Source organism: Rhincodon typus, chromosome 15, assembly GCF_021869965.1.
Source record: "Rhincodon typus isolate 14 chromosome 15, sRhiTyp1.1, whole genome shotgun sequence".
In the NCBI taxonomy this organism is placed as follows: Eukaryota; Metazoa; Chordata; class Chondrichthyes; order Orectolobiformes; family Rhincodontidae; genus Rhincodon; species Rhincodon typus.
Genome location: NC_063346.1, coordinates 52,144,769 through 52,166,879, shown reverse-complemented (window position 1 = coordinate 52,166,879; position 22,111 = coordinate 52,144,769). Strand labels below are relative to the sequence as shown.

General features: G+C 41.0%; 1 protein-coding gene across 2 annotated transcripts in view; it reads right to left on the bottom strand.

The window, feature by feature from the left end:
* Positions 1-18,519, bottom strand: part of pdpr (pyruvate dehydrogenase phosphatase regulatory subunit) — a 59,951-nt gene extending 41,432 nt beyond the window's left edge. For both annotated transcript variants that reach the window (XR_007263779.1, XM_048605791.1), the window contains exons 1-4: positions 18,145-18,519; positions 16,594-16,892; positions 13,568-13,701; positions 12,371-12,452 (exon numbers count right to left, since the gene is read on the bottom strand). Coding sequence is in view for 1 of the 2 variants with exons in the window: in XM_048605791.1 (XP_048461748.1) it covers positions 12,371-12,452; positions 13,568-13,701; positions 16,594-16,856 (479 nt within the window). In the remaining variant the exon portion in view is untranslated. The remainder of the gene's footprint in view (positions 1-12,370; positions 12,453-13,567; positions 13,702-16,593; positions 16,893-18,144) is intronic.
* Positions 18,520-22,111: the final 3,592 nt, after the last annotated feature.

Here is a 22,111-nt window from a genome sequence, read left to right as displayed (position 1 = left end):
AAACATTCCTAACATTTGACTGAAATCAATGTTAAAACAAGGAGTAGTCCGAAAACATCAAAAGACTTTCAAATCTAATTTAATTGAAAAGTTTAAAACATGTTCTTTTTTAAACCACTGTAGAAAAGATGTGGGAATAAAAATAAAAAGCTTAGCTTATTCTCAAAATAGGAGAAAAAGCTTTTCAGAAGACAACCAACTGAACTCCAAATTTGGAATAAATGTTTTTTCTATATGCTATTTTTTTCAAAATGGCCTTAAAAGAAGGGACTAGAAAGATATTCTTGAAACAATAGAAATTAAAATGCCTGTTTGAAATTATCTGAAGACTGCTGACAGTCTTTTCAAATTGAATACGTGAAAGTGCAACATGATGTCTCCTAATGACTTAGGCTGTGCCCTGTCTAAGACTAGCAGAGCGAATTCTCAATGCTGACTGTTTTAAATCTTCTCTCTCACCTTCTGTGGGGTGGGTTGTGTTCTTTGAATATGATTAGCATACTGGGCTTCTTCCAGAGCCACAGTGGATTGTGATTTTTTTTGTTTGGTTGTATTTTGAACATGTTTCAAGAATACAGAGAGGGAGTTGGAAGTCTTGAGGAACAGTGTTTGAAAACAGGAGAACCTTGAACTGACAACAATCATTTGAAGCTTTAATAGAAGAACCCAAATTAAAACCACTAATCCTAGACATAATTGTTTCTAAAATTGGGATTGATGAAGTTATTTGATACAAATTGCTAGTTCAAATGCACAACGGGAAATTCAATTGAAATTTGAAGGGCAAATATATTTAAATCTTTAAACTTTAATTTAAAACAAGAGCCAATGGATACAGCCAAGGTGGTTTTAATTTGTTTCAGAATAAAATGGGATAGATTGTTTGTTTGGGAAGAAATTAATTGACCACTAACTAAACCTGTTTGCCCAACAACACTGCTGAGGCTGGACACAACAGAAACCTTGGAGTCTATTGTTGTTAATTTGAATTTGGAATAATTTTGAAAGAAGGAAAGGCAAGCATAATCTCGCAAGTCACATTTGAGAAAATTGTAAGTATCTTATTGTAAGAAAGATTAAACAAGTAATGCTTGAAACCACACAGTATTAATATTTGTTTCTCTCTTCTATATAGCTGTCGTAAAAACACATTTTGTTGTTTACTGTGGATAGTAAAGCTTTCTCCAGAGTTCCTGAATCAGCTAAGTCATTAGTAACTAAGTCATTGGTCACTATACCAATTTATTCGGACTCTATGCATTCTGCCTATTAACCAGTCTTCAGTCCATCCTAGTATATTGCTCTCAATTCACTGCAACTTCATTTTATAGTCTCCTGTGTGAAATATTACCAACAGCCTTCTGAAAGTATAAATACTCCACACTCACTGGTTCCCACTTCTTGATTCTGCTAGCAACATCCTTAAAAAACACATCAGGTTTCTCAAATATAACTTCCCCTCAATAAGTCATCTGTTCTGCCCAATTGGACATTTATTTTCTAAACATCCAGTAATCACATCCTTCCCAGTAGTTATGGAAAAGGACAGACCTGATCTAAAAGTTAAATTTCTAAATTGATGGATGGCCAATTTTGACAGTATTAGGCAAGAACTTTCAAACAACAATTGGGAGAGGCGATTTGCAGGTAAAGAGATGGTTGGAAAGTGGAAGGCCTTCAAAAATGACATAACAAGAGTCCAGAGGCAGTATGTACCTGTTAGTGTGAGGCTGGTAGATGTAGAGAACGCTGGATGACTAAAGAAATTGAGGCTCTGGTCAAGAAAAAGGAGAAGGCAAATAGCAGGTATCGACGGCTGGGATTGAGTGAATCACTTCAGGAGTAAAAGAGCAGTAGAAGTACACTAAAGGGAAATTAGGAGGGTAAAAAGAGAACATGGGAAAGCTTTGGCAAATAGGATTAAGGAGAATCCAAAGAGATTCTACAAATACATAAAGGACAAAAGGCTGACTAGGGAGAGAATAGGGTCGCTTAAAGTTCAACAAGGCTGCCTACGTTTGGAACCACAGGAGATGGGTGAGACACTAAATGAGTTTTTTGCATCAGTATTTACTGTGGAGAAGGATAGGGAAGCCAGAGGACTCAAAACGCATAAAGGCAAATAAATCCCCGGGATGTGATCAGGTGGTTCATAGAACTTTGTGGGAAGCCAGTGAAGTGATTGCTGGAACCCTTGCTGAGTTATTTTTATCATCGATAGCCACGGGTGAAGTGCTGGAAGACAGGAGGGTGGCTAAGGTGGTGCCATTATTTAAGAAAGGTGGTAAGGAAAAGTCAGGGAACTATAGACCAATAAGGCTGACATCCGTGGTCAGAAAGTTGTTGGAAGGAATTCTGTGGGACAGGATTTACATGTATTTGGAAAGGCAAAGATTGATTATGGGTAGACAACATGGCTGTGTGTGTAGGAAATAGTGTCTCACTAACTTGATAGGGTTTTTTTTTGAAGAAGTGACAGAGAAGTCTAATGAAGGCAGAGTGGTGGATGTTGTCTATATGTAGTTCAGCAAGACATTCGACAAGGTTCCATATGGTAGACTGGTTAACAAGGTTAGATCACATGGAATATTGGGGAGCTAACTATTTGGATACAAAATTGGTTTGAAGGTTGGAGATAGAGGGTGGTAATGGTGGAGGGTTGTTTTTCAGACTGGAGGACTGCGACCAGCAAGGATTGGTGATGGGTTCGCTGATTTTTGTCATTTATATAAATGATTTGGACATGAATATAGGAGATAATAATAGTAAGTTTGCAGATGACTGCAAAATTGGAGGTGTAGTGGACAATGAAGAAGGTTACCTCAGAGTTCAGTGGGATCTTGATCAGATGGGCTGATGGGCCGAGGAGTGACAGATGGAGTTTAATCTAGATAAATGCGAAAAGCTGGATTTCGGAAAGGCAAATCAGGGCAGGACTTACACACTTAATGGTAAGGTCCTGGCGAGTGTTGCTGAACAAAGAATTTGGAGTACAAGTTCATAGCCTTGAAAGTGGAGTCATAGTTAGACAGGGTAGTGAAGAAGGCGTTTAGTATGCTTGTCTTTATTAGTCAATGCATTACGTGTAGTAATTGGGTGTCTTGTTGTGACTGTACAGGATGTTGCTTAGGCCACTTTTGGAATACTGTGTTCAGTTCTGGTCTCCCTGCTTTAGAGAAAATGCTGTTAAACTGCAAAGGTTGCAGAAAAGATTTACCAGGATGTTGCTGGGGTTGGAGGGTTTGAGCTATAGGGAGAGGCTGAATAGGCTGGGGTTATTTTCTCGGACTGTTGGAGGCTGAGGATTGACGTTAGACGTTTGTACAATCGTGAGGGGCATGATCAATAGCCAAGATCATTTCCCCAGGGTGGGGGAGTCCAAAGTTAGATGGTATTGTTTGAGGTGAGAGGGGAAAGATGTAAAAGGGATAACTTTTTCACGCAGAGGGTGGTGCATGTATGAAAATGTGCTGCCAGGCTAGGCTGGTACAATTACAACATTTAAAAGGCATCTGGATGGGTACATGAACAGGAAGGATTAGAGGTATATGGGCCAAATGTTGGCAAAAGGGACTAGATTAATTTAGGCTATTCGGTCGGCATGGTCTTCCAATCCAAGATAACTTCTTGCCATTGTTCTTAGTCCATGTTGTACTAACATAGCTACCTCCCTTTCCTTTACTTCCTGCAGTAACTCTTGAAGACACCCCCAACAGCATCTTCCAAACCCATGACCTTCCCAGCGAGAAGGAGAAGGGCAGCAGCTACAAGAAAGATGCCACCAGTTACAAGTTCACCTCCAAGATGCACACCAATCTGTCTTGGAGATGTACTGCTGTTCTTTCAGAGTCCCTGGGTCAAAAATCCCAGACCTCCCTTCCTAACAGCATTGTGGATGAACTCATTTCTCCAAAGACTGTTGCAGTTCAAGAAAGCAGCTCACTACCACCTTCTCCAGGGCAATACATGCTGGCATTGCTAGTGACAGCCTATTTCCACAAATCCATTTCCACAAATGGATTTTTTTAAAGAAACTGACAATTAGTAGGAATTCTCCTCCGTTCCAGGCCATGTCTCTCCACTTTTCAAAACCTAATGATCTACATCTTCAACCAAGCTTTTGTCAGGCCTCCAAAGATCCCCTTTGACACAATATTTAATTTGGTCAGATTTGTACATTTGTTTCTGAGATGTATCTTGGGCCATTTGCCTAACTGAAGATGTGATGTCAATGAAAGTTCTCTGTAAATCGTGACAGACTGGGAGAGCCAGTACCAAAATAAATACATAGGTAAGTGGAGTTGAGTCACAGATCAGATATGACCCTCAATGAATGATTCATTTTCTTTTTTTCCTCTTCTGTATTTTTTTTTTTTAAATCATCCGCTTCTTCTCTCTCTCCCAGCCTCCGAACTCCGGGCCTCGGACCTTGTGGCTTCAGACCTCCCAGCCTTGGAGCTCACTGCCTCCATCTCGCAGCCTCGGAACTCTCAGCCTCAGAATTTCCACCCTCAGCACAGACCAGACGAGGCGTCCTCTCGGCCTGTTATGACGTTCTGCCGGCCCAGCATGGTTTCGGTGTGGACTTCTGTCTCAAGGTGATTCCAGAGCATTCTCTTGGCCTCGCAAACCCTGAACTGAAGCCAGGTGTCATCTGGAGTCAAGGCCCGGTTCAAACTGGAGGCTAAGTGCCAGTGTGGACTGGGTAGGAAGACAGTTGTCCTGAACTTTTTTCTCCATTTTATAATTTAATTCTATAATCTGCAGTGCTGGGCTTTGTTTTTTAATCTCTATTCTTCCAAAGAACTGTAACTGCAAAAGCTGTAGTTTGGGACCTTTGTACCTAAGATGGCGCTGTAAGCGGCGATCTCATGCGAGGTCAAATGACTGGTTAAGAGGAAGAAGAATGCTTCTGTAAGGTTTTGGAAACAAGGAACAGAAAAGGCTCTAGAGGGATACAAGTTATCCAGGAAGAAGCTGAAGAAAGGGCTTAGGAGAGCTATAAGGGGACATGAGAAAACCTTGACAGATAGGATCAAGGAAAACTCCAAGGCTTTTTACACGTACGTGAGGAATAAGAGAATGACCAGGGAAAGGGTAGGGCCGATCAAGGATTGTAAAGGGAATTTGTGCACAGAGCCTAAAGAGATAGGAGAGGTCCTTAATGAATACTTTTCACAACTGAGAGGGATCTAGTTGTAGAGGAGGACAGTGTGAAACAGTCTGGTAGGCTGGAGAAGGTCGATGTTAGGAAGGAAGATGTGCTAGGAATTCTGAGGAAGCTGAAGATAGATAAGTCCCCCGGGCCTGATGGGATTTATCCAAGGATTCTGTGGGAAGCGAAGGAAGAGATCGGAGGGCTTTTGGCGATGATCTCCTCATCCTCACTGTCAACGGGTATAGTGCTGGAAGATTGGAGAGAGGCAAACGTCATTCCCTTGTTCAAAAAAGGGAATTGGGATAACCCTGGAAATTACAGGCCAGTTAGTCTTACATCAGTGGTGGGCAAATTATTGGAAAGGGCTCTGAGAGATAGGATTTATGATCACTTGGAAAGGCACAGTTTGATTCGTGACAGTCAGCATGGATTTGTGAAGGGTAGAACATGCCTCACAAACCTTACTGAATTCTTTGAAGAGGTGACCAAACACGTGGATGAAGGTAGAGCAGTGGATGTGGTATACATGGATTTAAGTAAGGCGTTTGATAAGGTTCCCCATGGTAAGCTCATGCAGAAGATCAGGAGGCATGGGATAGGGGGAAATGTGGCAGATTGGATTCAGAATTGGCTGACCCTTAGAAGACAAAGGGTGGTAGTGGACGGAAAATATTCAACATGGTGCTCAGTTATGAGTGGTGTACCACAAGGATTTGTTCTGGGTTCTCTTCTATTTGTGATTGTTGTAAATGATTTCGATGAAGGCGTGGAAGGGTGGATCAGCAAGTTCGCGGACAATACGAAGGTGGGTCGCGTTGTGGACAGTGCAGAGGGCTGTTCTGGGTTACAAAGGGACATTGATAGGATGCAGAGCTGGGCTGAGAAGTGGCAAATGGAGCTTAACCCTGAAAAATGTGAGGTGATTCATTTTGTAAGGATAAACTTGAAAGCAGAATACAGGGTTAACGGAAAGATTCTTAGCAGTGTGGAGGAGCAGACGGATCTTGGGGTTCGTGTTCACAGTTCCCTGAAAGCTGCCACCCAGGTGGATAGAGCTGTTAAGAAGGCGTATGGTGTGTTAGCTTTCATTAATAGAGGGATTGAGTTCAAGAGCCGTGAAGTTATGCTCCAGCTATACGAAAGCCTGGTTCGGCCACATCTGGAGTATTGTGTCCAGTTCTGGTCGCCTCATTACAGGAAAGACGTGAAATCATTGGAAAAGGTGCAGAGGAGATTTACCAGGATGTTGCCTGGAACGGAGGGAAGGTCTTGCGAGGAAAGGTTGAGAGCGCTAGGGCTTTTCTCTTTAGAACGACGAAGGCTGAGAGATGACATGATAGAGGTGTACAAAATGATCAGAGGTATAGATAGAGTGGACAGCCAGAGACTTTTTCCTAGGGTGGAGGTAGCTATTGCGAGGGGGCATAGCTTTAAAGTGAGTGGAGGTAGATATAGGGGAGTCGTCAGAGGTAGGTTCTTTACTCAGAGTGTGGTCGGGGCGTGGAATGCATTGCTGGAGAGGGTAGTGGAGTTGGCCTCATTCGGGGCATTTAAGCAGCTATAAGATAGGCATATGGATGATAGTATAAGGTAGGGGTGGAGGTTAGATAGACCTTAGGATTAGGGTAGAAGTTTGGCACAACATCGTGGGCCGAAGGGCCTGTACTGTGCTATACTGTTCTATGTTCTATGTACAGCACATAGAAATTTGTCGATTGATTACATTGCCCTTCACATAAGGCTCAGAAAGGTAACTAGTATGTCGCAGTTACAATTGGCTTTTTCCAAATGAGGTTAGGTAGCAAATTACAGACGTTGAAAATCAGATCACAGGGACTGAAATTATTTTGAGAGATTAAAGGAGAAGAGGAAGCATCTGATCTCTTCACTTGAAAGCAGCAAAATTTCAGTATACTGTCTCTAAAATATTTATATGTTTGTTTTAATCCCTGTGGCTATAGCTGCACCCTTGTATGTAAGAATGTTAAAGTCTTTCCTCTATAAAGGTTAACTATTTCTTCAGCAATATTATAATCATTTGGAAAGGCACTTGAAAAATGAGTTCTGAATTGTGTCTCATTAAAAAAAAAATTGTCTGCATTAAACTAGTATAGATATTAAATAAGCTATTAAATTGTAAAAAGCACTTACTGAAGCTACAATAGAGTTTGTTTTTTTTCTAAGTTGTTTCAGGGTCACTGATTCCAAACAGGAGACCTCCACAGGCATGAGAATATCAAACATACAATCGACAATTTAACATTCCTGATGAATGCCAAAAACTGAATGGTTTAAAGTGATTTTTGAATCATCCTGTTGGGATTGGTGCATGTGAATGAAGGAGAATGCAACTGCTATCCAATAATTTAACAATGATCTGAAAAAGTTAAGTTTTGCTGATAATTTTGTTTATTTTAAAAACTGATTCTTAGTTCACAGGGATGGATAAAAAAAAATTGGTAACATTTTTGTGCCTTCATGGCTGGCGTTTAAAAATCTGGACACGTGTCTAAATTTATTGTAAAAGCTGTTTTAAAAAGTACAAAGGCAAGGGACAAAAAGATAAATTGGCACTATGATCTTGAAACTGACAGCATAATTTATGCTGAATGTCACAAAGGCATTTGATAATCTTTTGACAGTTTTTTTTAAATTAAACAAGCAAAAACTTTTATTGCTGAATGCAAATTTATACGTAGTCATTAAAACTTCTTAACAGGATCTTTGCTCACAGTGCCATAAGAAAATCACACACCAAAAATGAATCTCTTGGGCCCTTAAGCAGTGACATCATGGATTCTCTGTCCCTCTTAAAACAAACAGGGGCCCATGGTTTCCAAAACCGTCTATAGGTTGATTGTGTCAGCAACAGACTGTCAGTTTTAAGAATTCACAAACTTAACTGAGGATGTTAAAAGTCAAATGTCACAGTATGGTGAAGATTTAGACTCCAAACTTTATCTATCAAAGAACTGACCTTAACCCATTCATGGGGGTCATTACCTTCTCGGATACAGCGCTTGAGAAGAGGAAATATGGAAGCTACTTGCACATAAATCTTTAAATGTACAACCCCCGAGCCTGGCAGTATTTATAGAGTCAATTCCTGCACAAAAGGAAGCCATTCAGCCCATGTGAATCTATACCATATCCCTGCAGACCAGTCATTCCTATTCCTCTATCTGCTTGACATAGGCCTGCAAGTTTACTTCCTTCAAGTGCCCATCCAATTTCCTTTAGAAATCATTGGGTCCTGTGCAGAAAGTGGCAAGGCCATGAAGGAAGGATGGCAGTGCAGGCATCGTTGATGAGGAGCTGGCTTAGGACTGATGGACTTCCCTTTCCATTTTGCCCTTATTCTTAAAACTGTTTAAAATGGTACTGGATCATGGCAACAGCGGAAAAGCTTTTCACTGTATTTTACGGTTTTCTCACCGTAAAATACATGTGACAATAAAAATCATTCTTCATTCAAAAAAAAAACATTGTTTTTGCTGCCACTCAAGTGAGTAGCAAGTTACCATCAAAAGGTTTCAGTAAAGGTGTGATTATTTCAGCCTATCATATCTATGAATACACAAAATATGAGCAGAAACAAACTATTCATTCCCTTGAGTCTATTCTGCCATTCAACAAGATTTAGTCTAACTGTTTCAGTTTCGAATTCCAAAATCCCATCCACCCCGATAACTTTAGATTTCCGAAGTTGTAGACATGCTCACTGAGCCAGTGTGTTTGGTTTCAGACGTTGTGTCACCCTGCTCGGTAATGTCATCAGTGCGCCTCCAGCGAAGTGTCCCACTTGTCATTTATATGCCTCAGTTTGTTGGGTTGTTTGGTACCACTTCCGGTTCAGTTTCTCAGTGGTTTCTACACAGGGTCTCACTCAATGTGTTTGTCGATGGAGTTCCGGTTAGAATACCAGGCCTCCAGGAATTCCCAGGCGTGCCAAATTTGACTGGGACAACACATCCATAATCGCACAAGCCAAACAGAGACACACAGGGAATTCCTGGAGGCCTGGTAATCTAACCAGAACTCCATCAGCAAACACATTGAATTAGACCCATTGTACTAACCACGGAGAAACAGAACCAGAAGTAATACCAACCACCCCAGCAAAACCAAGGCATATAAATAACAAGCAGGACAGAACACCGACACTTCACCGGAGGCGCACTGATGATACTACCTCACAGGGTGACAAAATGTTTGCAACCAAACCCACCAGCTCAGCAAGCATGCCTACAACCTCATCCACAACCGAAGGCACAAATCATCTCAAAAACTTTACATTTCCCTGCCTAACAAGAAGCTAAAGCAAAAAGTTCCAAAGTTGCACAATGTTGCAATTTTAGAAATTCTTATCTCTCTGAAAGGAAGATCCCTAATTTTAGAACACAGCAATCTAGTTCTGAACTGACTCACAAGAGGAAACATCCTTTCCACACCCACCTGGTCAAGACCATTCAAGATCTTACACACTTGAATGAAGTCACTCTTCATTTTTCTAAATTGCAGAGAAAACAATCTAACTCCCCTGCCCAACCAGTCACACGACACCAGGTTATAGTCCAACAGGTTTATCTGAAATCACAAGCTTTTAAGAGCGCTGCTCCTTTGTCAGGTGAAGTGGAGGGAAGCCCACAGGCACCAAATTTTTATGCAGAGAGATAACAGCAAGATGCCATTATATGTTACCTATTACACCATAAGCTTCTTTTTCCACATTAACCTTTGATCGGGTATCTTACCAAATGCCTTCTGGAAATTCTAGTAAATACAACTACAAGGTACCTTTTATCTATAGCATATGTTACTCAAAAGAATTCCATTAAACTGGTTAATCATGATTTCCCTTTGACAAAACCAAGCCAACTCTTCATGATTATCCTGAATTTTTCTAAGTTTTTATAGCTATTTTCTTTAATGATAAATTCTAACAATGACAGGCATCAAGCTAACTAACCTATAATTTTCTGCCTCCTGCTCATCTTGAACAATGGTGTTACAGTGGCTACTTTCACATCCAGTGGAACCTTTCCTGAATCTTGCAAACTCTGGACCTGGACCTGGAGCTCCATCAGCCTCCAGCTCAATCATTTTCTTTAGTACCACTTGCCTTTTGATTGTAATTTTAAGTCCCTCTCTCCCTTCCACTTTCTTTTTTTAAGATTCATTTATGGGATGAGGGTGTCACTGGCGAGGCCAGCATTTACTTTCCATCCCTAATTGCACAGAGGCCAGTTGAGGATCAACAACATTGCTTTGGGTATGGAGTCACTAAGTAAGGTTAACAGATTTCCTTCCCTAAAAGGACATTAGTGAACCAGATGGGGTTTTCCCAACAACCGGCAATGGTTTCATGGTCATCATTAGAATTTTAATTCCAGATTTTTTTTATTGAATTCAAATTCCACCATCTGCCATGGTGGGATTCGAACCTGGGTCCCCAGAACATTATCTGGGTCTCTGGATTAACAGTGCAGTGATAATACCACTAGGACATCACCTCCTCCATTTCATGATTTTTAGATTCTTGAATCTATTTCTGATTTATAACTATCACAAATGTTTTTGTATCCTATATAGTGAAGACAGAAGCGAAAATATTTGTTCATTTCATTCACTACTTCCATATTGTCCAATATTAACTTATTCTCACTCCAGAGAATCAACAATCACTTTACTAACTCTTTCCTTTTTATAGATCTGAAGAACCTATTCCAATCTGAGTTTTCATTCCGAGATAACTTCCTCTCGTTCTCTAATTTCTTACTTTTGATTAATCTTTTATCGTCTTTCTCTACTTTACATTCTGACCAATGATCTGAAAAAGAAATAAATTTTTGTGCAGTAATACACTCTCTTTAAATTTGATGTTTTCTTCAATTTTTTTTTAGTTAACCATGATGTTGGGTCTCCCCAAACAAATATTCTTTATGGCAGGAATATATTTATTCTGAAATATTCCCTTAAGTGTCTGGCACTGTCTCCATTGATGAATCCCTTGACTTAGAATGCCAATTCACTTCAACTAGCTCAACTTTCACATCTACCTAGTCACTCTCATTTAGGTTTAACATACCAGTCTTAGACCCATTTTTCTCCCTTCCAAACTAGATATAAAATTCAACCCTTATTGCAGTTGCTGCTACCGAGAAGCATGTTAACTCAGAGGTCATTAATCTACCCTGTCACATTATATACAACACCAATTCTAACATTTCACTCTCCCTGGTCTGTTCCAAAACGTGCTCTTCTAAGAAACTCTCTCATAAGCATTCCTCTTTAACGCTACTTTTGCCACCTGATTTTTCCAGTTTCCAGCCATGACTATTGCCACTCCTTCAGCAAAAGCACTCAATTTTTTTTTGTGTACACTTCTCCCCCATATTGTGGTTACTTTTAGGGGTTCTGTAGAACACTCCCACTCTTTCTTCTACTATTTCTCATTTCCATCCAAACCAATTCTACATAGCGGTCTCCTTCACGAAGTTCTAAATATTGCTGAAATGCCACTCTTCCACCTTTACTTAGCTTCCTATTATTTTTGAATATCAGATACCCCTCCGTATTCAGGACCTTATCTTTGACGTGTTTTAGCACGTCTCCGTAATGGCTGTGAGATTGTGTTTATTTACTTCAATGTGTATAACACGCTTACTAATATGAATGCTGTACGAACTCAGACACAGAGCCTTTCGTTTTATCTTTTTATGATTTATTTCACCCATTTTTCTAGGTGATGCTGACTCCCTGCCATGGGTCTCCCTCTCACCCACTCCTTTAGGTTTTGCAAACTGCCTGTCTCTGGGTGCTTCACTTGGTCTTTCTGTCATTGATGCTGACTGCCTAGCTCAGGATGCTCCATGCACATGCTTCTCTAGGTGATGCTGACTGCCTGTCTTGAGGTCCTCACTTCACCTGTGCCTCTTCCATAACGGTCAGAGACTCATCCTTGCTGTGTAAGAGGGCAAAAATTAGTTTGAATTAATTCCAAAGAACCTGTCTGTTTTTGACTGACTACCTGCCCTTCTATCCCCTGCTCCTTTGTGCAGCCTCCCTGAAGCTCAAATACTTTGTGTAACACCTCACTTGTACTTAAATAAACAAACTGTTATAAATATGAAGTCTCCTTCAAATCACAGAATGAACTGTCCAAAGGGAATTCAAATTAATTCTTACAGGCCTGAAACCAATTTTACTTACTGTGATCGTGAGACAAGACGTCGCAGGGATATGAGCCTGTCCTGAGTATGAGCCAGTGAGATTGAACCAGTCTGGATATAACCTGGTAAATACAGGGAGACCTCGTTTAAGGTGCAAATCGACGCACATTCATTGTGCACGTTGATGATGCCCAACTTGCAAATGTTATAACCACCCCATATACACATGTAAACTGCAACATTGTAACCTCTCTCCTTATAAAGAAAGAAAATTCCATTTATTAAGGCACAACTTTATGACACTGTAAAGCACTTTACGGCCAAAATACGTTTTGAAAAGCAGTCAGCATTGGTATATGAGAGAATCTGCAGTCAACTCACATACTGTAGACTCCACAAAGAAAAAAAGCAACCACAATCCAATAATCTCTTATTGAGGGATACATATTGGCCAGAACAATGGCTCATCTTCATTCCATTGGACATCTTTCATTCTCCTTAGAAAACAGATTGCTTTATCTTCTCATCCTGAAGACAGCATGAGCAGCAGTGCAGCACAGCCTTAGCAATATACTGGAGTTTCAGCACAAATCTTTCGCTCTAGTATCTGGAGGGGGCCTTGAACCATTAACATGGGTGACTCAAAGGACAGTGTGCCACCACTGAGGCATCACTGAAAATTCATATAAACTTGTAAGAAATAATTTTAAGCCTCTTTAGCCTATTTATCGAATGGTTTGAAGTTCACTCATGTCGACAGGCAAGCACCACACTGACCCTTTCCAGGTCAATAGTAACACACACTGTTTCCTAAGTAAACACGGCAACTTAAAGACCATAACCAGACCCCCCCAACATAAACACAAACACATTGTAACCACTCCCCGTCGAAACAGAGTGAGCAGAAATATTGTATATTGTACAATGTAAAAACTTTAGATCTGTCTTTAAATGCACTAATTACTCATCTATCAAGATTACCTGTTAAACCGCCCCCTTCCCCAAACACAAAACTGGCAATCTATTATTCTCTTTTAAATACCAACTCATTTGAACATCCAAAAAAATGTAATTTACTCATCCCTGTTGTTAAAACAGTTGAAGTGCTTTGATAAGTGAGCAGTCAATCCAGTTCATCAATTATGACCTACTGAAGCACTCCTCCCCAAGACATCAAAAGGTATGGTGCCTATATGATCTAACCCACAGAGAAAAGAAGCAATTTCAAAACCCTTACCTGTCTGGATGCCAGTTTCTTGCTCCAACTGCTGATAAAGTTTGTTTGAATAGTCAGCCATCTTTGTTTCTATGCTGATGTGCTTGACCGTGCTTACGATACCACCACAGAGTCGCGTAGTTCCTGCGGCTAACCTATTAACGTCAACAAAACCAAGGGAAATGATACAGGCATAAACGCTAGAATTATCACATCTGTCACAGCCATCTTCCTTCACACCTGTGCCATGGTACATACAAGAGGTCACCCATATCTGATAACACCAAAACTTTTTATGGACCAGTACCTATGGGACCAAGATTGTGCCAGGTTGATCAAGAGGTCCACATAATCAATGTAAAAACACAACACCAAGTAACAGAAACATAGTGCAGGGGGTATACACATCACTGTTATACTTCATTTACAGCATAAATCACTTAAATAATAATGCAACTTTGCCTTAAATAAAACTTACTGACAGTGTAATGTTGAACTTCATTTCTTTTTTCTAAACTTAATTCTAAGAAGGACTTTAATATTGAATTTTTAATTTCATTTTCTTGTTTTTTGAGTTTGTACGCAAAATGCTGTACCTAGGTACCTTTGTACCTAAAATGGCACCAGGAGTGGCGACACTGTACGCTTTTCACTGTACTCCAGTATCCCTGTACTTCAGCACACATGCTATTAAATCTAAATCTAATTCTCTCCCACCCTCAACTGACTACTTGGACATCACAGAGATCATGATAATACAGTAAAATTTCCAGTGTGAGTTGTTCAATTTTTGCCAGTTTATCGAGAGTGCTGCTTCATAAGGTGCCAGTTAAAACAAATTTTGTTGTACAGAACACTACTACATGATATTTTCTTCAATCCATATACTCTCAGTTAGGATATTAACAAGTCTAATAAGGAAAATGGAAACAAATTAGGATGATGTAAACATAGGCTGTTAATATTTGACTTCCACGATCTAATTTTCTTCTGGAGCTAGAGAGTGTAGTCTTGGAATTAGGACCAGGACATTTAGAAGAGATGAGGAAGCACTTCCATGCACAAATTGGAGTTGATGTGTGGAATTTTCTTTCATAAACTGCAGCAGATGCTGGATCAGATACAAGCCAAAGGCTGGTATATTGAATTAAGCCACAAATCAGCCATGACCTCATCAAATGGCGGAACAGGCTCAAGGGGTTGAATGGCTTACGTCTCAAACATTAGACCTTCATGGATTACAAACTGTATAACAAAGGATAAATACTGACACTAAATAGTTATTATGATCAACTGACAAAGTTCAGCCAAGCTTGTCAAACCATCAGGTAATGAGGATTAATCTGAGAAAAAATCAGCAATGTCAAAGGAGGACAGCAAGAACTCTTGTGGCATTGTATCCCAACCTCTGAGCCAGGGACCCAGGTTCAAATCTCACCTGCCCTGGATGTATATCCTAACATCTCTGATGAGATTGTCAATCTAATCAATCTAAAAAGACAAACTCAGATCAGAGTTGATTCACAACTTTCTGGAAGTTATACTTTGAGTTGAAAGATTAGCTGCAGACAATGCAGTTTGGAAAAACAATAGCAGATTGGTGATGTACAAACAGACCTATATCAACAGCTATTTCCGGGTAGTAGGATGGGGATAAGGACAAACCAAAGTGTATGCAAAAATTGGGAGATTCTCTCTCTGCCTGTCTCTCTCAACCATAAAAGTCATTGCCCAGTGAGAAAAAAAAACACTTGGCCAAGAAGTCAAGGTTATCTGCAAGCTTCACTGCTCTGAGAAAATAACAAAACTAAATAGTGGACCTCAGGTTTCACTCATACAACTCAAGAATTCAGAAAATACGTAAATTGCAACAGCCTGCACTGCCTTCGACATAGTCCTCTTTTTTAAGCAAATACCTAGGTGATGTTTATGCATTATGTGTCACGTTTTTCTTCTCTAACTCTGGTTTAATAAAATCACCTATCTTCTCCTTTATCCATCTTCTATCTGCCTCCCTCTCTCTCCCTATTTATTTCAGAATCCCCTTCCCCTCCCTCATTTCTGAAGAAGGATCTCGACCCGAAACGTCAGCATCAGAGGAGCAGGAAAGCTGCTTGGCCTGCTGTGTTCATCCAGCTCCAGACCTTGTTATCTCTGGTTTAATAAAACTTTGCTTTATTTTACTCAAGAAAACCTTGGAATTAGTTTGCCTTCATTTTTGATCTGATTAACATGTTTAATTGAAGTGGTTCAGCCATGTGCTAAAAATAAAAAAAATGTTTCTTGTCATCAACTCAGAGTGGGTGAAAAAAGAGGGAAGGCAATCACAGCACTGACAGCAACAGAAATGACCTCAATCCCACTGGATGATGGGAGGGCTGGGAAAAAGCTGGAGTTGGGTGGGGGTGGAGGACGAGTTTGCCAGTTTCCCATTTCCTCATTGTGATACATTGCTTGGTGGTGGTGGCCTGATGCGCATTCCAAAACCATCCACACACAACACAAAATCGGGAAGAGGATTAGAAATTACAAAGCACATAGAATGTTGCATAAATAACATCCTCAGACAGCAGTTCTGGACAGAAAGAGTGGATTTGCATTTATAATTGCATCCTCCTTCTTAATTCATCTCCACTGCAGTATCTAAATTGGAATTATTACAAAAATGACATAAAGCACTGGTGCTATTGAGTGTATGATGTACAGTTTCCTTTCAATATCCAATGTACTTTAATTTTGTTCCTGCCATTCCAAGAAGAATACATTTGCCATAAGCACCAACATACTTCACCTACTTCATTTCAAGCAGGTATTGCTCAGGTGCAAGTCTACAAAAGCCCAAGAGGACAAATTGAACCTGTTTCTGCAGAAACAATGTTATAATGACACTGAAGTACCGTATGGCAGATTGCATGCCTAATTTTTCAACCTCTCCCCCTTCAAGGTATCAGAATTATCATTGTTTAAATTAAGTGAACTATCTTTAGAGAATTAGACAATGAAAATATTTTCTCCAAACACTTTGAATGCCTTTGATCAGTACTTACCGTCCTTGTTCCAGTAATACAACATCAGTCCAGCCCAGTTTGGAGAGGTGATATGCCACTGATGACCCTACAATCCCTCCTCCGCAGATCACAACATGAGCTTGGGAAGGTAACGGCCTCATATTCGAAACAGGCACTGTTGAGCTTCCCCTCCGACAGCTTCGGGGCAAATGGCGCTGCAGAGGGCAGATGACATCGGACAGTAGCCAAGGGAACATCTCAGCCCAAAGACAACTCCGCCTGGCTACAGAGCAGCTCCTCATTGTTCACCAAAAAACAGCCAACAGGATAGATGAGATCTGAAATAGCAAAAGATAACTGGCAGATATGCAGACTAAGAACAACTTGTATTTCTACAACTTTAACTGAATACAACATCCCTTGGCACATCATCGGACAACACTGACACAGAACTCAAAAAGAATGTGATGTCACTAATGCCGTGAGCAATTGGAAAGATAGTAAATTGAGTCTCAAAAGAAAGAGTGAGGAAGTATTTCTTGACTGTAAGCTGATGCATGACCAGCATTAGTGGAGCAAAAGAACTGGACAATGTTGGAGGAGTGCAACTCCTGCAGTTTAGAAGACTGGAGGAGGTTACAGAGGTAGAGAGAAGTGAGGACATTGCGGATTTGAAAATAAAACAAGTCCATACAATGCTCCAAATGAAGTGTTCAACTAAAGAAACCTTTCAATGTGCTACAAACTCAGCTCTATGAGATATTGACCAACTCTATAAAAATCCCGGAAAGTGAAAATACACGTAAGCCTCATTTGTGTTAACTTTATGCAGCATCAGGAATATAAAACACAATTTCAAAACGTACAGACGATATCACATGTGTGATCTATGAGAATGGTTTACAAAGTTCATTTTGTAAGAAGAACATAAGCATTGTAAAGCAAAGGGCACAATTCTGAAGAGGCTGCAGGAGCAGAAAGATCTCAACGTATTTCGATTTTTGATGGAGGCAAGGCAGGTCGAGACATTGGTTAAGCATATATATCGTCCTTATCAACAGGAACACTAAATACAAAAGTAAACAAGTTATGTTAGATGTGCCTCAACTAGAGTACTGCATCCGATACTGGGGGTGCCACACTTTACGATGTGAAGGTATGAGAAAAAGTATATAAAAGATTCACATGAACGGTTCCAGCAATGAGGAACTTCTGTTACGGTGAAAGACCAGAGAAGCTGAGACTATTCTTCTTGAAAAAGGTTGAGGGAAAATTTGATAAAGTACTCAAAATCATCAGCCGTCTAAGTAGGATAGATAGGGAAAAACTATCCCCATTTGTGGAACAATTGCAAACCAGAGGGTACATATTTCTCGTAACTGAAAAAAAAGTGACAAGAAGAAAACCTTGCTCACAAAGCAAACAATTAGGAACGGCAATGCATTAGTTAAGGCTTTCAATAGGGAACTGGATCACCGTCTGAAAAGGAAAAATTTGGAGTGCCACAGGTAAAAGTCAGGGCATTGGCATTTGGTGACCTGTTCTAGGATAGGTCCAGCATTGAGATAAGGGACCGAAAGGCATCCTTACGATGGCAAGCAGCTTATCAATAAAACCCTGATCAGAGCTCCTTCCAGCGACAAGGGTCCAAAGTCGCGAAGCTGCCAAGCCGGCGGCGCCCCTGGTCTTCTCTCCCCGGCTCTGCCCTTCACACTGACCCCGACCTCTTCCTTTGCCAGACCGGGCCACCTGATGCCTCCTATGGGCTGGCTTCGCTCTCACCAGGAAACAAACCCCCGCGGCTCACTGGCCGAGGCCGTGATTCTTGGCAACGCCGTGTTTCTCCGCCAGCCCGTCACAGGCGGACTTAGCCAGTGGCCGACAGCCCAGACCCTGAACGCATCGCGGGGATCCCAGCGGCCGAGCCAGGCCGGGCCTAACCTGCACGCAACAAACGTACCAACGTCATCACGTACCACCACAAACCCCGCCCCTTCCCAGCATTGTCCAATGTGCGTGGAGCTGTGATCAGAGACTCCACCCACAGGCTCGGCACAGGATGATTGACAGTTGCATCAAGGGTGGTGACTTATCAACTGAGCAGAAAAACAGTGACAGGGGGATTTAACACTAAACACAACTCGCATTTGTACAGCACCTTCAACGTTACGAAAACTCTTAAGGCTCATCTGTCCAAGTTATTAAACAAAATTTGACATTGAGCTATTTGAGAAGAACAGGGAACTAAAACGTCCACCTGATTTGATTTGATTTGACTTATTGCTGTCACATGTACGTGAGTACAGTGAAAAATTTTGTTTTGTCGTCAAAGTAGCTTTTGGAACCATTCCAAAAGATCTGCGTGAATAAGAACGGTCAGAGGGAGGAAGAAGTAGAACTTCGGACCCAGGCAGCTGGAGGCAAAGCTGCCATTGTTGGAATGATTAAAATCAGGGAAGGCTCAACATCAAAGTGTGAAGATAGCTTAGAGGGCTGTTTGGTTGGAGGACTTTACTTACATTGGAAGGAGCTAATCCGCGAAGGAATTTTACGACAAGAATTTTAAAGTTGAAGTGTTTGCAGATCAGCAGCCATAGTTGGTCAGCAAGTAGATAGATGACAGATGAAGACATTTGATCTACGTTTGGGTGCAGAAAGCAGAGTTTTAGGTGAGCTCAAGTTAGTTATAACCAGGTAGGGGACCAGTCTAACAGGAAGATTTGCAGAGTTGTTCCCCAGGGATCAGTATTGGGACCCTGCTCTGTTTGGTGTATAATAATCTAGACTTTGTTACACAGAACATCAGTCAAAATTTGCAAATGATTAAAAAAATTAAAATGAAACAGTCAAGGAGAATAGTGGTAGACATCAGGGTGGAAAGACTGGTGAAATGGAGAGAGACAAGGCAAATGAACTTTTGTACTGAAGTATTTAATATTTCATTTTAGTCATAAAAATGATGGTATTATTAAAAAGCTAGCATTTTAAATGAAATGCTCAGACAAAGAAACCTGGAAGTCCATGTACACAAATCTTTGAAGGCGGCAGAACAATTTGGTGAGGCCTCGTCTGTAGTACTGTGTCCAGTTCTGGTCGCCCTGTTATAGGAAGGATATTATTAAACTGGATGGGGTTCAGAAAAGATTTACAGAATGTTGCCAGGAATTGAGGGTTTGAGTTATTAAAATAGGCTGGATAGGCTGAGACTTTTTTCAGTGGAATGCAGAAGGTTGAGAGCTGATCTTTTAGATGTTTATAGAATTGTGAGGGGCATAGATAAGGTGAATAGAAAAGGTCTTTTCCCTAAGGTGGGAGAGTTCAAAGCTTTGGGGCATATTTTTAAGGTGAGAGGGGAAAGATTTAAAAAGGACATGGAGCAACTTTTTTACACAGAGAATGGTTCATGTGTGGAATGAACTGCCAGAGGAAGTGGTGGATACAGGTATAGTTACAGTGTTTAAAAGACATTTGGATAAGTAAATGGATAGGAAAGGTTTGGAGGGATATGGGCCAAACACAGCCAGATGGGACTAGTTTAGTTTGGGAACCTGGTCAGTATGGACTAGTGGGACTGAACTGTCTGTTTCCATGCTGTGTGACTATATGACTATGAGAAGACTGTACAAATGCATTTAGGATCCTAAACATTATTATCAGACAAAAGTACAAGAGCAAGAGAGTCATGCCAAAACTCTATAAATTGCTGGTTAGAACTCAGTTGGAGCACTGTGTTAAATTATGGGCACCAGATTTTTTTGGAAAGATTTTAGGGACAGTGCAGACGAAGTTTACTGGAAAGTGTTGTATTTCATTCGTAAATGAAACATTTCAATTTACAAAAATTTAATTCACAAAAAGATGGAAGACAGGAAAAATTTGTGGCTGTAAGAGCTGCTCCTTTTTTGAGGTATTTTCAATGTTGGAGGTGATTTCTTCCAATTCTAGGAGCAGTAATTACTGTTTTATAAGCTGTTGCATTGTTTTGGAACTTTGAGGGAAAATATCAAAACAACAGCTCTTTAAAAAAGGAGGATGGGAGATTTAGGCAGTGACCACATGGTGCAAAGGGAATCAACTAAGAAAGAAACCTACACTGCTCTCTGACCCAGCAGTGAGCTTTCGTAGCTACTGCCTCTGCTGTTTGATTTCAAGTACCTGTGGACATTGGAGTTCTCTAAGAAAAATAAACAAACAGTGAAATTCACAGCTGACCTTGGAGAAACTCTGTGTGGGGAGACCTCAGCAGGGGAGCAGCTAAGTGGCTAGCTTTTTTTGTAAATCTACAATAGTGAGTGGAGTGGGTTCTTTTTGATTGTATGTTATTATTGAGGTGTGTCTCCTGATTACTAAGTTAGCCTGGAGCAGTGTTTCCAGAGCAGTAAGACTGTGCTATTTTCTGGGTCTATAGATTCTTACGGTGCAAAGTTGGCCTTTAGTGGAGTGATGTGCTCTTCCTGTCCAATGTGGGAGATTAGGGAGAGTTTCCATGTTACTGATGAGTATGTCTGCAGGAAGTGTGTTTGGTTGTGAATCCTATCAGATTGCATGGATTGGTTGGAGCAGCATTTGGGGGAATGAGGAATTTACAGGAGCTGGGGGTGTGGCATGGCAGTTGCAGGAAGGGACGTAAAGTGAAAATATAGTCAGGTAGATGGGTGACCTCCAGGAAAGGTAGGAGAGGGAGGCAGGTAGTGCAGGAGTCTCCTGTGGTTATCCACATCTCAAACAAGCATGCTCTTTTGGAAAATGTAGGGGATAGACTCTTAGGGGAATGTAGCACTGACTGATTTCTGAAGAAGGGTCTCGACCCGAAACGTCAGCCTTCCTGCTCCTCTGATGCTGCTTGGCCTGCTGTGTTCATCCAGCTCTACACCTTGTTATCTTTATAGCACTGACAGCCAGGTTTCTGGTAACGAGACTAGCTCTAATGTAACGAGGGGTACACCAGGTTCCAAGCGGTCGATTTTAATAGGAGATTGTCAAGACAGAGGCACAGACAGACATTTCTGCGGCCGACAGCTGCCTCCTTGGTGCCAGGATCAAGAATATCTCAGAGAGGGTGCAGAATATTCTCAAAGGTGAGAGGAATCAGCAGGAGGTTGTTGTACACATTAGAACTAATTACATAGGAAGAGAAAAGGACAAGATTCTGAGGAGAAAATATAGAAAGTTAGGCAGAAGTTAGGAGGTCCTCAAGGATAATCTAGTGAGAATAGGAATAGGAGGATAGAGCAGATGGATGTGTGGCTGAGGAGCTGGTGCAGGGGAGAAGGATTCACATTTTTGGACCATTGGAATCTCTTCTGGGATAGAGGTGACCTATACAAGAAGGATGGATTGCACCTGGATTGGAAGAGGACTAACATACTCCTGGGGAGATTTGCTGCAGCTGCTCGGGACGATTTAAACTATTAAGGGAGGGTTGGACCCAGGGAGATAGTGAGGAAAGACAGCAGCCTGAGACTGATACATTTGGGAAAAGAGTAAGTCAAACTCAGGGCAAGCAGGAACAAAGCAGAGAATGAGGTAGGACTGATAAATTAAACTGCATGTATTT